This window comes from Gossypium raimondii, chromosome 4 (genome assembly GCF_025698545.1).
Source record: "Gossypium raimondii isolate GPD5lz chromosome 4, ASM2569854v1, whole genome shotgun sequence".
Classification (NCBI taxonomy): domain Eukaryota; kingdom Viridiplantae; phylum Streptophyta; class Magnoliopsida; order Malvales; family Malvaceae; genus Gossypium; species Gossypium raimondii.
Window position 1 is genome coordinate 27,241,391 of NC_068568.1, and position 15,560 is coordinate 27,256,950.

General features: G+C 45.1%; 2 protein-coding genes across 2 annotated transcripts; both read left to right on the forward strand.

Moving 5' to 3' along the window:
- The first annotated feature begins 6,511 nt into the window (after nucleotides 1-6,511).
- On the forward strand, nucleotides 6,512-10,337 carry LOC128040555 (cytochrome c biogenesis CcmF C-terminal-like mitochondrial protein). Its single transcript, XM_052629500.1, has one exon. The coding sequence runs from the start codon at nucleotides 8,598-8,600 to the stop codon at nucleotides 9,486-9,488; it is 891 nt and encodes a 296-aa protein (XP_052485460.1). The 5' UTR covers nucleotides 6,512-8,597; the 3' UTR covers nucleotides 9,489-10,337.
- LOC105796768 (cytochrome c biogenesis CcmF C-terminal-like mitochondrial protein) lies at nucleotides 10,249-10,971 on the forward strand. The gene has a single exon (XM_012626572.2). The coding sequence runs from the start codon at nucleotides 10,249-10,251 to the stop codon at nucleotides 10,903-10,905; it is 657 nt and encodes a 218-aa protein (XP_012482026.2). The 3' UTR covers nucleotides 10,906-10,971.
- The last annotated feature ends 4,589 nt before the right edge of the window (nucleotides 10,972-15,560 follow it).

Below are 15,560 nucleotides of genomic sequence, written 5' to 3' on the forward strand. Positions count from 1 at the left end.
GTCTATTATCAGAAGGACTCTTTGGGAAGTGAAAGACTACTACAACTTTTCTAGGAAGTATGAAGTGTACAGTGCACTAGCAGGAGGACTAGAATCATCTTCTTCTTATTCAATTCCTTTCCCCGGCCAGGAGACATAGTGCTTTCATTCGCAAAAGACGAAGACGAATCTCTTGTTCAAGAATCCCCCGCCCGATTGTTCTTAGGAGTTTGGTTCGCAGTAGAATCACATAGGTGCTGGCACATAGAAAAATCGCTTCGGTAGAAGCTACCTCGATGCAATGAGCTCTTCCGAGTCAGTCTACTTCTCAGTCTAAGAGGTCAGCAAGAACAGCACAAAGAGCAGCAGTTGATTCAGCCGTCACGACTTCAACTAAACTTCCGGGGAACTTTCGCTAGAATCAGGAAAATGCTTTTGCTTTATAGAGCCAAGAAAGGCCTTTGAAAGCAAGACATAAGGAATGGGAGTCAGAAGGAAGGGACCCCTATGAAGTAGAGCCTGTAGCGCTTTTACCCGCAGAACTCAAACCTATCCGAGGGTTAGGTGAAAGGGATCGGGAGAGCAGTTGAAGACCTCTCGCCTTCGTTGAGCGTATTTCAAAACCTCCCTAAAAGTGCACTTGAGGAGTTTAGCGGCCACGCTTGTACCTGTACGGCTCTTTCTTTCACCTTGAAAACCGAGTTGGAATGCTTTTAGAATAGAATGCTTCGTAACCTCACCCTTTCCATCGTTAACACTCCTCCTTAAGCTTCGCTAAAGCGACTACGTACCTCGCTGCTGCTAAGTGTGAATATCCTGAGGCTATCGAGAGTAGGCAGAGGACTATAACATAGAAGAATGGCTACCCGGGCCAAGAAGGGCGATCCATTAGCACGCACCTAGCAAGTCAAGAGTCTGGTCTGATAAGGAATGCGAATGAAGCTATCTTTCCTACTAAATGTATGGTATGCTCTATCTTTGGACCTATCATTCGATCCGTTGAACCCAAAGCCTATGACAGCTATCAAGCTTGGAGTTGTCCCTAGATACTCTATATTGGTTTTGGGGGAAAGAGTATCAGAACTCTAAGCTGGAACGCTCTTATCTGGAAAAAGTGTTCTACCCTACCCCTAACTACTCTTCCCCGAGCTTCAGCAAGATTACCCATTTTGTTGTGCTAAGCATATGGAAATGGATAACTTCTTGATAGGTCAAGCTTCCTTACTCTTAGTAGAGTCGCGGAAGAAACTCCATTTCTCTAACCAAGACCGGTGGTCATCCCGCTTCATATTAAAGACTATAAAGACTCTATCTAATTTGTTTTGTCCCGCATCTTCAACCGCAGCCTTGAATTGGAATGGAAAGAAAGGACAAACCCAACTAAAAAGAAAGAAAAGTGCCGCCCTTTCTTAGATAGAATCTTCCCCCCGTTCTAGTATAGAACTGAGTCAAGCCTTAAAAAGAAAAGCAAGCTAAGCTTCTTTTTCTTGCGGAAAAGGGCCAGGCAAGGCTCTGAAAGACTATCTGGGGTATCCTGTGGTACCAATGCAATGTGTCCAATCCAAGGGAATGAGGAGAAGGGAATTCGCTCTTGATAAGCCCCCCTTCGTGTCCAATCCGTAGTGACATGATAGCACTTTTAACAAGGTGGGAAGTCAGTTGCAGATTGATGCCGAGCTAAGCTTCGAACGCTCCTTTAACGCAATCCAGTAAGGGTAGCTCCTTTCGGGGAGTCAAGAAAGGTACAAGTTTTAGAAAAAGCCACACTCATGGAAGAGAAGGGAGAAGATCTAAAAGTATTAGCCTGCAAGAAGCGAAGACACAAATGCAGGCTTTGATGATTAGCAGCATCTTGTCTGAGCGAGTGAGCGTGAAGGCATCAGAAGAGGAGCGTAGCAGCTCCCCCGATAGGGAGAGGAGCAGGGGCCATCTCTTGCCTCTTGCGAACATCTGGGCAGTCAACTCAATTCCCACAATCTGAAGGCTATTTGTTCTCGAATATGCGAGATGGACAAACTCGGCTTCATCTAATGCTTGCTCTCATCTTGCTAAGAAGTTAGCACTACCTTATTCGCTTACCAGAGAGCTTAACCAATAAGAAATCCTTCTTTATTAAAGAAAGCACGGCAATGCGCAATCGCTAAACAAGCCACTAAAGCTACCCACTAATGCAGTCTATTGCTCCTATAGGGAATAGAGACTAGGAAGAGTGATACGTGCTACTCCTACTGCTTCCCTTCCCCATGGTTTAAAGAGCTTGCCTTAGGCTTAGCCTTACTTAGTATTCATCGCATCTCTCAAGACTAATGCAAAAAAATAAGACTAAAGCACTAATGCTACAACTCCTACTATAAAGCAAGCCATAAAGCGAAGGAGAATGACACAGTCTTCTAAGAGTTCTGTGGCATCTAAGACTTCCTTACTTTTGACTTTACCGAGGAAGAGAAGAGAATGCCATTTGAAGGGAAGATGGAGAAGAAGTATATAAGATCTACAACCTATTCTCTTTTAAGAAGAAGTTCTTTTGAAGACAGCCTATTCTTTTTCTTTGACTTCCTTGACTTACTATCAACTAAGTGTACTTCCTTGAAAACTTCAGCTCACTAGACTGCTTGCTACTGTACTGATTCGCTTGGAATGAACCCTTCTCGAACACTCAGAATTCTAGACGATCAAGGGATGAATAGTCTTGGACTGGTGGGATCCTAAGAGTTCGACTTCCTTTTATTCCCTTAGAGATGAAAGAGCCATCGAGGTTTAGCCCTTTATCAGCTTCTCTCGGAGGAGTCATAGTCCCATTCATACGATCCTGAAGTTGGGGGAGTTAGACTTACTATCCCACTTTCACTTGGTCTCGCTTTTGAGACGTCCTGCTGTTAGGAAGCCTGTTTCCATCGAAGAGTCCGGTATCATGGTCTACCTTCTTACAGCATCGATACCGAGCTTTGGCCTACCTTTCTCAAGCCTCTTCCCGTTTCTAGAGAAAGGCAGTCCCGTAAGCCTTAGGAGAGATCAGGAAAAGCTATTATAGTAGCCCCCCTATCCGGGCTTTATGACTCTATATTCATATTCATGCGAGCAACTTAGTCCCTGTGATCCTGGAAGTCATGCAAGCGTGTTCTTATCCAATCAATCCCTATTGCTCAATCCAGTGGCATCGAAAGTCTTCTTCTTTCGTTCCTTGGGCTGTTGGAGGCATTCAAAAGGCGTCTTCAACAATGAAAGTGACCTTATCTTTGTTAAAAAAGCCATATTTGGTGTGGAAAGCTCTCCCCCCCTCGTACGTTGGTCTCGATCCTCTCGTATCGTATTCACTCTAGCTTCTTTTTTCCTCTTCCTTTACCTTTCGATTTCGAGAAGACAGTGCCAGATCTTTATACAGTTGCAAAGGTACCCTTCTTGATCAAGCTTGAGTGCTGTCGATTACTTTCTTTCCTGTTGAAGGAATACCCGCTGCTAGAGTACTCGTAAGAGCTGCCAAGGCGCTGACTGAAAGGATGATAGGATTATCCTCTTTTGGGAAGGATTAGGCCTTAGACTGGAACAATTCTAAAAAAGAAAAAGGGGACAAGCCATCAAAACTCCGTGTGCCAGGTTAGTATGACTTGCTGAGAAAATATCGTAGAACGACGGACGAAATCAGAGAAAAAGAGAGAGAGAGAGGCAGTTGTTTCATTCGTTGGCCCGGAACTAGGTACAGCTCCATAATCGGAAGCGCAGGAAGCACAAAGAAGGATCGTGTAAGCTTGGTTAGCTAGAAGTTAGGGAACGAGGCCCTGGTCGCTTACCGTGTGAGCGCCCGGGAGAAAGGGGTCGGGTGAACACTAGCGGAACACTCAAAAAATTGGGATTTGAGGGGTGTGCAAGGAGACAGACCTCGAGCTACTAACAAGTCCTATAAAGAAGGGGTCAGAACAAGAGGGGTCGGTAGTTAGCTGCGCAGCAACCAATCCACCTAAGGGGAATCAATCAATCCCAGAGAAAGTCCATGTGGCCTCGGTGATTAGACGAAGATAATATTCCATCATGCGCACCAAGGGATGAGTATTTTTTCTATAGAAGCTACCTATGAGATACAGCTAAGATCCATTCCTGCGCGCGAAGTGAGGCAGGCCATTTAGCTAAGCTTTTTGAAGGGGAAGAACAGTGATTTAATTAGTGAATATTTAACCAAATTGAGTCGAGCATAGAATCACGCCGCTGGATCGTCTCAATCACTACCTTTCCCTGAGATGGATCTAATTCCCTTTTTTTTTGTTAGTGCTAATTGAGCCGTAGATTGTGAGTGAGCTTACTGATTGATTCAAAGCTCTCATGAGATCTTGTTGGCATGCCTACCAAATGGTGAGAAAGTCACAGGAGACCCTTCAGAGTTCTAACTCCCCGACTGGAAAGACTTGGTTTGCGTGCCTGATCTTCTTCTGCCCTATATCTTATCTCTTAATCATCAGTGAGTTTTCATTACGTTATGCTAGGATTCGCCTCGTCCAGGGAAAGATAAGAGTAATGTACTCCGATCTTTCCTTTCCCTTCTTGGTTATTCCGTTCCTTAGGCCTAACTTGCTTGCTTGACTACAAGCTAGAGAGACAGTACTCCGTTCGGGCAAAAACCCTGCCTGCCGGAAGATTCATTGATTTGATTGAACCTAGTGGGAAAAAGGAATTTTGCAAATTCCTTTCATATTCATAGTATAAAATTGGAGCTCGCCAATCAATCTTTGACCGAGAGGAGAGGGAATGATTTGACTCCCACTCCTAGCGTGCTAAGCCTCCGTATGCTTTTGAAGAATCTTCTTCGCAAGCATACGACTACCACACGCGACCACCACTGATACCGTCACTATATTATTGATAATATCATCATAAAAGATCTTTTATTATTAGGTGTGTGTGATAGGATTACATACCTCGTAGCGATGCGCCTGATGATCTCCTTATCTTTGGACGTAGCATAGGATGGGAAGCTTCGATCCTTGAGGTAGTTTCTGATGTCGTAGAACCATGAGTTGCCATCATCGTGTTCCTCAGCGGCAAGCGCGGCTTCAGAACTTTCTTCTTCATCTTCGAGAGGCAACCGAGTGTTTGTCCCACGATGGGCAAACTTTAGGAAAGAGTTAAGCCATTGCGCGCTAGCGCTAGCACTTATTGATCCAAAGCTCGAGTACGGTACGAAGCCCTTCCTCCATGAAAGGATCGGGCAGAAGGTAGAAAAGCTAAGACAAAGCCGCTTCCTAAGTCACTCAGGTATGGCTTTGGTTAAGTAAATTGACTCCATCTTCGCCAGTAGCCAAGGTAGGCATAATCCGCGTGAGCTCTTTAAAGCCTTTCGTGCCTCACTTCACTGGTGCTCTTCGCCAGATCTTTTTTGAAGCAACAAGAATTCTTTCCTTATGACTTGGTCTCGTTTTACCGTATGGGCTTTCCCCAAGGTGTAATAAGTCTTATCTAGCTAGATCCTGAGATCTCGCGGCTTAGTAATCCGCATCCGCAGAATCCGAATCATCCGCCGAAACAGACGCTGAAGAGGGGAAGAGTTCCAACAACCGTGATCCCGATTCTGAGTCTTTTGACTTGTTTAGGAAGGAGGGCTTTTTCAAATCTAAAACTTATGAAGCATCAGATGAAGCGAGAGCTAGCTTTTTAGCTGAATCTAGGGCAGAGGGTTTAGTTTCTTTTTTACCAAATCCAGAAGATTCAGCTACTGAGATCGAAAACATGAGGTTCGACACCTTACCTAGTCCGAAGCAGCACCGTTGGCTCTATTCTATGGTCTAGGGGCAAGCCGCCCACTTTCGCGCACTATCACGAATCTGAAGCGCAGAAACCAACTTTACCCTCTTCTGTTTTATGACCCTCGAACAAAACACGGACTTTTATCGCATTTCAGGATACCACCTCGACGCGGTGAAACGTAAACTCTTGTCTTCCACAATAATTCCAAACCCAATATAAAGTGGAAGTCATCCAACGGCACCAACATCAAGTAAAACTTTCCAGACCATTCGCCAATCTGTAGCGGAACTATCTTAGCTACCCTAACAATAGGTTTCGCCTCATAGTTCACCGCCTTCATTTTGCTGTTCCCCTTATCAACCCGTAGGCCTAGCCGCGCTACGATCCGATCAGAAAGGAAGTTATGAGTAGCACCGGTGTCAACCATTTCCCTCACAACCTGTCCATTGACTTTTACATTCACGAACATTAGCCTAGTATCTGATCGACTCTCTTGTCTAATGGAATTCCAGAGTTGAAGTGGATTGACCCTCGAAGTGGTTTCTTCAACCGGCGCTTCGTCTTCTTCAGCAATCAAGGCATTGAGTTTCTCTCTCTTCGGACTGGGGACCGCCGCAAATGAAACACCCGGGATCCAGCGCTTTGCCTTTGCCCTTGTTGTCAACATTTGTTTTGGATGTTGATGCTTCATGATCGTTCTTCCCACTGAACTTCTTCTTGCCTTTAGAGTTTTTGTTCTTGTCTGCCCCATCTGAACTTCCTTTGAAGTCCATTAAACTCTCTGCTACCGTGATAGCTGAAGCGAGGTTATTCACTTTCTCCCTCCTCAGTGCGTTCTGAACCTACAACTGAAATCCAGCATAAAGTTGTAAAGCTTTTCTTCCTCACTTATACTACCCACTTCGAGCATCAGAGATTGGAAGCTCTTCATATACTTACTCTCTAACTGAACCCGTTTGTTTGCCTAAAACGCCTTAATCAGTCTCTTGCTAGCCATTGGACATTACACGGCAAAAACATCTTTCTCAGCTCTTGTTTCATCTCTGGCCAATCGGTGATAGGTTGGCGTGAAGAATCCTCAACTCTGGGTTTCCACCATAGTTTTTTCATCACCCACAAGATACATGGAAGTAATGCTAACTTTATCTGCTTCCGGTATATGAGCCACTCTGAAAAACTGTTAGACATCGAACACGTTGGCCTAAGGCCTTCCTTGGAACTCCGAGCACCATTGAAGGCCTTAGGCTCAGGGTTCCAAACCTCTGGTCTCCCCCTGCGCTCTCAAACCTGTCGAGAGAATTTTGAATAACTCATTATAATAGTAAGCTGCAATCGGAGAAAAAAGCCTATCTATAAAGTGTTCCGTGAAAGGGAACAGGACTGAGAGCTGGGAAACAGGATTCGTCAAATAGCGGTATCCTAATCCCGCGTCTATGGCCAAACCATGCTCCCCCGGGGCCCCCTTACTCTTATTTTTATGCTTATTTAACTAACCTCTCTCTTTCTAGTTTCTTAGATAAGAATTACGAATGCTAAGGACCCTTGGAAATGTGTTTAGAAAACCAGCCGAAAAGATAAAATAGGAAAACGGATATGACTTATCGATCCTATACAGAGAAGGAGAAGCAAAGAAGATCGAAGGCTTAGCTAACAGCTCTTTTAGTCTCAATCTAGCTGAAACTCTATGACACTTTTTCAAAAACCGTTTAACCGCTGGTTTGACCAAATTCCATACTGAAGCACCAATTCACTGATATTGAAAGCGCCTTTTGTCAAACAGTTGGCATGTATCTAAAGGACACCTCTTCCCACACCCACGGCTGGCAGAATCAAGGCTCTGATACCATGTTTGTAACATCTCTTTTGGAGCAGCCCCTTTGTGTCTCCCAACCAATTCAAGACAGCAACTAATAAGACAGCCAAATCAACTGAGTAGAAACCCAACAGACCTTTGTTGGCAGTTTGCCACCAAATTTGATAGATCAAATGTCCAATGCAAGCTCTGCGGCAACAAGTACTCAGGCGAGAAAAATGGAAAATAAGATTGAAATTCCACTTGGCATGTTTGGCTGGAAATAACATCGCCATATGCCAAAATTCTACAGAATTGGCCAAAGAGCTTTCTCGAGGATCCCCTTCACTAATAAAGAAGGCAATAAAAGAGAAACAAATGAGGAAGAGTGCTTTATTTGAAATTAGGATTGGCCAAAAAAAGGAATTTATTTTCGGTGGGAGTGGATCTAGTTGATGTAACAGAGGAGCCTAGCCTAGAGAGGGCAGGGCTGTCGTACGGAGGATTTTGATGACAGTGGTATTGGGGAATCTTTGCGGAGCGGTCTCTCTGCATCAGGCGCTACGAGAAAAAGAAGTTGAGTCTCTTTTTTCCTTCTTTTGAAGAAAACAGTAGTACAACCCTCGATGAAATCAGTATTTTCGCAGAGGTTGCATGCAGCGGCTAGGAGAGCTATTGGGAGGTTCTTCCTATATGAAGACATAAGCTTTTATGCAGTTTGGGACAATTCATACTACCAGCCTATGTTTATGCTGTAGCAGTTTGTGGTGCGGGCTTCAAAGGCCCCTCATAGTTTGAGATGCGCACTACCATTAGGAGTAGAAAGGAAGACCCCGAGAAGGAATTTTCAACTATAAGAAACCTCACTTAAGAAGAAGTAGTTGAAGCTGGGCTCCGAACTATGAGAGTTTGCTTTTGTTTTATGTTTCTAAGAGCAGTCTATCTGATCAAATAAGGGATCAGACCGCTCCTGGTGTTCGAACTAGTCATTAATGGTCGGCTTCATTGGTATCCTTTCGGTATGCATTGCGAACACTTTCAGTTTTAGCGTCTTATCTTCTTTAGAGAAGTGAAACTCGAACGGATAGAGCTGATGGTCCAACTACATAACTTTTTCTTTTTTATTATTTTTATGGTCGTGCCTCGTGGCACGGCAGCACCCGTACTATTGAAATGGTTCGTCAGTAGAGATGTTTCCACGGGTGCCCCTTTTTCCAATGGTACTATAATTCCTATTCCTATCTCTTCATTCCCTCTTTTGGTCTATCTACATTCCAGGAAATTCATACGCTCCATGGACAGAGCAAAAAGTGGAGTCTTGGTCAGAGCAAGCCGCCCTATTCTATTACCAGACATAATTGGGAGAAGCTCATCCGATACTAGAGCTAGAAACGCCTTATTTCGTTTCGTTCCTGTTCTTCATTTTCTTCTTCTCGAATCCAAGGGGGACTTCTCATATTTAGAATCTTTCTGCGGTGTGCTCCGTTTACTATTCTTTCGTACTTTCTTCTTTTTACCACGCGATAGGTCAGCGAAGCATGAACGGGCGCGGAGAAGGAAACGCCAAACACTTCGGCCTAACGGGAATGAGCAACGACGAAATGACAAGATGAGGTGCTCCGGGCACCCCCATTTAGAAAGAAGGGTCGAAGGTTTTGGGCCTGTAGCTTTCCCCGTCCCCCCTTCGTCGGGTGGTGCTTGTGTAGGGGATATGCCACCAGAAATCGGGCTTGAAGCTCTTGCCTTACCAACGAGCCGACAGCTGATGGCTATGGCTGTTGGTCACGACTACTACCAAAAAGCTCCAATGAAGATGAATATTTCACATGGGGGAGTGTGCATCTGTATGTTGGGTGTTCTTCTGTCGTGCGACCCGGCGGCTTATGTGCGACCTGTGGCCCACGCCTCCTATTTGTTCAGGGCGGGCGGCGTGAACTCTGATTCGATTCGGGTATTGAATCCCGCCGCTGAGATGCTCAGTTGACTCCTTAACCTTGATAGGAAGATGGCTTATTCAATAATTCGTGCATAAGGGTAAGGAACTTTGGATGAACTAATGCGAATGGGTGTAAGCCTCGCTGCTCGGAAACACCCAGTGCTGACCACACTGAGAGACACGAAAGCGCAGGTAACGCCAATTGGCGAAGTGGCGTTAAGCATCCCTAGCGGTACGAAAAGAGAGGTCGTGATGATATCATCTACGTCCGTACCGCTCCTCGTGGAGTAGATCCCGCATCCGACCAAGTCTTTGACCAGGGAACGGGGGAATTCCCACTACCGCTGGCAGGCCAGCCGGGCCGTGAGCGCGGTGGGAACGGGCTTCCCAAAAAGCCAGCCCCGGGCCGGGGTCAGCATAGAATGAAGGGGACGGCCCTAATGTTGTGTTGGCAAAGCCAACTTCTTGGGTTGCGGGCGGAGAAGAGCGGACGTGGGGACTCGGGTCGGGGCGCAGCGTAATTAAGAGAGCCATTCCATTTAGGGCGAGACAAAATGGGCGGGCACGAGCGGTCTGGTGTCCGAGCCAATTGGTCAGACGACGACTACTTCACTTATTAGATTAGTATTAGCCGCCTATCCCGGAATGAAATGAGATAAAATAGAAAGAACGCGAAGCGCTAGCGCTATAGGATCGGTTTTTTTGGGGGGATAAGCTCGCTTCTTCACAAGCTTATCCCCGCCCCGACCGGCAGCTGCTGGGTCTCCCCATCTCTCCTAAACTTCCCCCGGTCTTCGGCCCGAGCTGTATGAGGCAGAAACTCGTCCCACGTACGGTTCGGAGGCCGAGCCCCACCCCAGCAGTAATGGTGCGGTTTAGGTCAACTAACACAAAGAAGATACAGTTCACTCAACGATTGCCTTTGGGTTCCGAACTCCATATGGGGAAGGAGCGTTGTTGTTTGCGAGGTCTCGATCATTTACATGCACCCACTTTTCATTCCATTTGTGGGAATTTGATGATCTATAAACCGTCCCTAACGAACGATCGGCTCATGTTTGAGCATGATGAATCACTTCGTGCCGACCCGTTGCTAATAAACTTTCCGGCCTCATATGAGAATGGAAAACTGGAGCATTTTCTGCATCGGTGGATGAAGAATCGTAAACATAATAATTTCTGGTTAACCATGTTCCCAGAAAAAAGATACTTTCGAGAAACGACGAGCACGACTGAAGTGGCTATACATACAAATCTATTTACGGATCTATATGCTTCGATTGGAACTGGAAGTTCCAGAACTGGAGGCTGGTATACCACCATAATGAAACTTCCTTTTATTTTTTTTATTTGGATCGGATTTATGTTGGCTTCGTTGGGAGGCTCGCGTAGTTTGTTACGTCAGCTCCAAAAGGATAAGTTGCGTTGGAATCGAGAAAGTTCCGTGGAGTTCATAATTGCATAAAAGGAGTCAAAGTAGTGGCTGCGGCGCGTCGAGGCACTTCTTTGATGGTCCCCGTCCGCCGGCCTGCCGCCCCGCTCTGAAGAATTCATGGGCCTAAGGCGGGCGAGACAAAATGGGCGGGCACTACTAACCAAGCCAAGCCTAGTTCTCGCCGATAAGCGCTGGTAGCTTGCTTCCAAGCCTTGCCTTATATAATAGTTGTGGCCATGGCCCGAAGGAGCCTTAAGCGCTTGTACAATGCTCAAGTCAAGGCTCTGGGCAACGAGTAGGATGGTTTTTTGGGGGGTTTTGGGTTTTTTTTTTTTGGGGGAAAAAAACCCCCCCCCCCCTTTTAAAAACCCCCGGGGCCCCAAAAAAAAGGGCCAAAAAATTTTTTGGCCCCCCAAGGGGGGAAAAAGGGCCTTTGGAAACCCAAAAAGGGGGGGCCCCCTTTTTCCCCTTTTTTGGTTTGGGGTTTTTTTGGGGCTTAAAAACCCCGGGCCCCCGGGGGTTCCCCAATTTTCCTTTTGGGGCCCCCCGTTTTGGCCCAAAAAAACCCCCAAAACCTTTTTAAAAAAAATTTTTTTTTTTCCCTTTCCCCCAAAACCCTTTTTTGGGTTTTTTTTTTTTTCCCGGAAAAAACCCCCCCCCGGGGCTCCCCCTTTTGGGGTTTTCCCTTTTTTTTCCCCCTTTGGGTTTTTAAAAAAAAAACCCCCTAAAACCAAAACCCCGGGGGTTTTTTTCCTAAAAAAAAAGGGGGCCCGGGGGGGGTTTTTTTTGGGCCCGAAAAACTTTTAAAAGGGGTTTCCTTTGGGGGGCCCCGGTTTGGGGGCCCCCTTTTGGGGGCCCAAAAAAGGGAAATTTCCCAAAGGGGGGAAAAACCCCCCCTTTTCCCCGGGGCCCTGGGGAAAAAGGGAAACCCCCTTTGGGATTTTGGTTTTCCCAAAAAAAATTTTTTTTCCTTTAAAAAAAATTTTTTGGGGGGTTTTTTTTTTCCCCCCTTTTTCCCCCCCTTATTTCCCAAAAAACCGGGCCCCTTCCCAAAAAAATTTTAAGGGGGGGGAAAAAACCCCTTTCCCCAAATTTTTTTGGGGGGGGCCCCCCTTTTTTTGAATTTTGGGGTTTTTAATTTTTTTTTTTGGGGGGGTTTTTCCCCTTTTCCCCCAAGGAAATTTTTGGGGCATTTTTTTTGGGATTTAAACTTTTTTTAACCCCTTTTTCCCCCCTTTTAAAAACCCCTTTTCCCTTTCCCCATTTCTTCCCCCCCCCTTTTTTTGGGGTTTTTTTTAAAAAAAGCCCCACCCGCTTGAGTCGTTTTGTTTAAAAGCGTCAAGCAATTTGAGTCGCGAAAGGGCCGCTTGCTTAATTATTATATTATTTTAATAAATAATAGATATAGAATATTCTATATCTATCTATCAACAATAAGAAAAGAAAATCATTTTTTTTTTTTTCTAATTGTTCATTCCTGGGAAGAGGAAGAAGCAGATAGAGCAAAGGCCCCCTTTCCGTCCGCTCTTCCCGAAGTGAGCAAATTGCATGTAGAGATCCGTAGGGGCTTATAGTTTAATTGGTTGAAACGTACCGCTCATAACGGTTATATTGTAGGTTCGAGCCCTACTAAGCCTACCACCCCTTCTCTTCACCCGATATAAGGCAGGCGAAGTCCCCGCCACCCTGCAGATCTCAATCTAGCGACGGCACCTGGAACCACACTGCTGCCGCTGCCCTTCGGGCACACCTCCTACGCTTACCAGTCACCTACGCTCTTGCAGCATGCCCCCTTCGGGCAATACTACTTTCGTAATACGCGAAGCAGCTGAGCGATAGCTCTTCGATCGCTATATTCTCGCGATGGCGAAGGATCGAAGATCTTCGCGAGACGGCCCATGAATCAATCTCGAGAATCGAGCATGGGGCTTGAAGACCCTACCGCATTCCGGCCCCGGGGCCTTCAATTGGTCCTTTCTCTCTTCTCTTTTACCAGTGAGTGGTGAGTTTCCTTTCTAGGTAGGTACCTCTTGGATTCGGAGTTTGTTCCAACATCTGCCACACGTGAGATCCTGATCGTCTTTCTCCCAGTGTTGTTGCCTGCTGGGGGAAGGAAAGTGGGGTTTCCTACCAGGGCCGGAGAAGGTCAAACTCTGGGTCTGGGCGGGCTGCCAGGTTTCGCCTACGCTACGGTTTCACAAGATTGAACCTTTTTTGTTCAACCGAAGTTAAGGAGTTCCAGAGCACGAGGGAATGGGCTCTCATTCCCGGGACCGCCTCGTCTATGTACTCGGCCCCCCCGATTGCTTGAAGATGCGCGCGCGATACGATAAAGGGCCCCAGGGTTGGAACCAATGAAAAGCCAGGGTAGAGCCTCGGAGCCGGCCCAAGCGAAGATCGGCACTCGAAGGCTTGAGGAGCAGCCCGCCAAAGGGAAAGTCGTGGAGACGGCAGACCGGGAGGTTACAATTTGAGTTTTCCTTGACTTGAACACTTCGCTGAAATCATGTCTAAGAGGTCATCCCTTAGTGGACTGATTCAACCTTGTAGCATATCTTGCAGCCCTTAGACTGGTCTCCCCTCATTCATGCCTTCCTTCAAGGCCTATTCTTTTGGATATCCTTGTTTCATTCTTTCCTGGAACATCCTTTGATTCTGATTGATGGGACTTCTGTCTGAAATCCCTTAACCTAACCTCTCCTTGACTTGTCATTGCCAAGTCTTCCCCAACCTCTCCTGATGTTCTTGGTGAGCTCGCCTATCATCCATCGCCCCAACTGTGATGGTCCCCTTCGGCTAGTTCTTTCACAAGTGACCCTGTCTTCCATCTGTTTCTTCCTCCTAATGGTTTGGTCCCCTAGCCCTAGCCAAGTGGTTCTGTCTTTCTTCTAGTTCTTCTAGTAGGTACTCTAGAGGTCTTTAGCCCCATGTTCCACAGATGGACAATGGATAGGACCGGTTCTATCTCATGATGTTGCTGCACGCTCATTTGGTCGAGCAAGGTCTTCCTTGTCTTTTATGTATGGTGGCTCTTCTTGATCTTGAGGTCATTGGCTAACTCGACCGTAGGGAGAGGGGTTCAAGATGCCCTCGTCTAAGTCTGTCTATTTCTTTCTTTGCTTTAGGAGCTCGTAGGTCTCAAGGGTTGTTTTCCAACTCGACCGGAGGACTCTGTTGAGATGTCAACTGCTAAGGGAATGATGCGACCCGGCCTCGTTGATGAATTCGAGTCGTATTGTTGCCCGATCGTTAAAATAGGGAAGAATCGTTTGAGTTTGAATTGAAGTTGGATTTAGGCTAAATAGGGCTTATGGGTGTCAATGGATAGGTTTATGTAAGAAGGTTAGTTAAATGTATAAGGTTTGGCTATGAAAGAATAGATAAACTTGGTGTTTGAATTTTTTAAAACGGTAACTTGAGAACAAGAATGAACCAACTCTTTGTTAAGGGTTGACCCGAGACTTATAGGTTCTAAAGTTGATTTTGAACACTAAGACGGAAACCTCGACCCACTATCTAGATCAGATAGGAACCTTGGTATAATTTGGGTTGAACGCCACACGTAAACGTGATAAGTTCGATTGAACAAAAATGGTTGACGCCACTAACTACTTAGATAAGTCAACAAAGTTTTTGGACAAAATTTAAGAGAAGAATCCTCTCTAAATTTTGACAGTAATTCGTTAAAGGTTCAAAAAAGTCCTTTACAAAGTGAAAATTCAACTATTTATAATAATCACCTAAGCTAGTCGAATGGTCACTTACATTACTTAAAAATTAAGCAAATGAATCACTTAAATGGACTAGCTAGATTCGGCTGAACTTGGAGCTCCAATAGTCACCTTCTAGATGGATAATTGAACTTGGAACTTGAGTGAATAAATGGCAGCAGCTACATTCGGTTGATGTGCTTAAAGGAGCTCATTTAATTGGCAACCATTGCTGAAAAATTACCAGCAATTAAGGAGATGCCGAATAGTCACTTTGAGTGTGAAAACCAAGTTTTGAAGAGTCCTTGAATATGAACACCTTGAACCGAACAGCCATGATGTATCCAAGAATGTGTAAGCAATAAATTTGGTGAATGGTCACCTAGGAAACTTCAAACAAGCAGACCAACTTCATTTTCCCATTCATGCATGTGTCGTCCCTTCATGTACCTCCTTTAATACCTTTCATGCACCAAGGACGTTCATGGATAATGTACCGCAGCAACATTCATCAAATCAATCAAATACATGTTTAGACACATTAAATTAACACTAAAATGCTGCACATTAAATTCGGCAAATTTTAGGACATAATTAAAACAAGTAATAAAGTTGACACATTAAAACATGCATAAAAAACATATTTATAAGTCTGTATAAATTAAGACAAAAATTAATAACATGTAATAATAACTCAATTAACATGCATAATTAAATTTGTCCAGATTTTAAACCAAGTAAATAATGAAAATTAATTGAGCTGTAATAAACTAATTAAATGACGCAAATAATTATTTCAGCTACTATAATAAAGGTCTTAATGATATTGAGCTGAAATTGAGCTGGTTCGAGCTCATTGAGCTTGAAAGAGCTGGAAATGAGCTAAATAAAGCTCCACAAAACAAAATTGAGCTACGCCCGACTTTGTAAAAACGACGAGCCTCACTTGTAGGTCAAACAATGGCCGCTCCCGGG

Excerpts from the sequence above, each read along its gene's own strand:
- LOC105796768 (XM_012626572.2), top strand. The coding sequence starts at position 10,249 with ATGAGGCAGAAACTCGTCCCACGTACGGTTCGGAGGCCGAGCCCCACC.
- LOC128040555 (XM_052629500.1), top strand. The coding sequence starts at position 8,598 with ATGGTCCAACTACATAACTTTTTCTTTTTTATTATTTTTATGGTCGTG.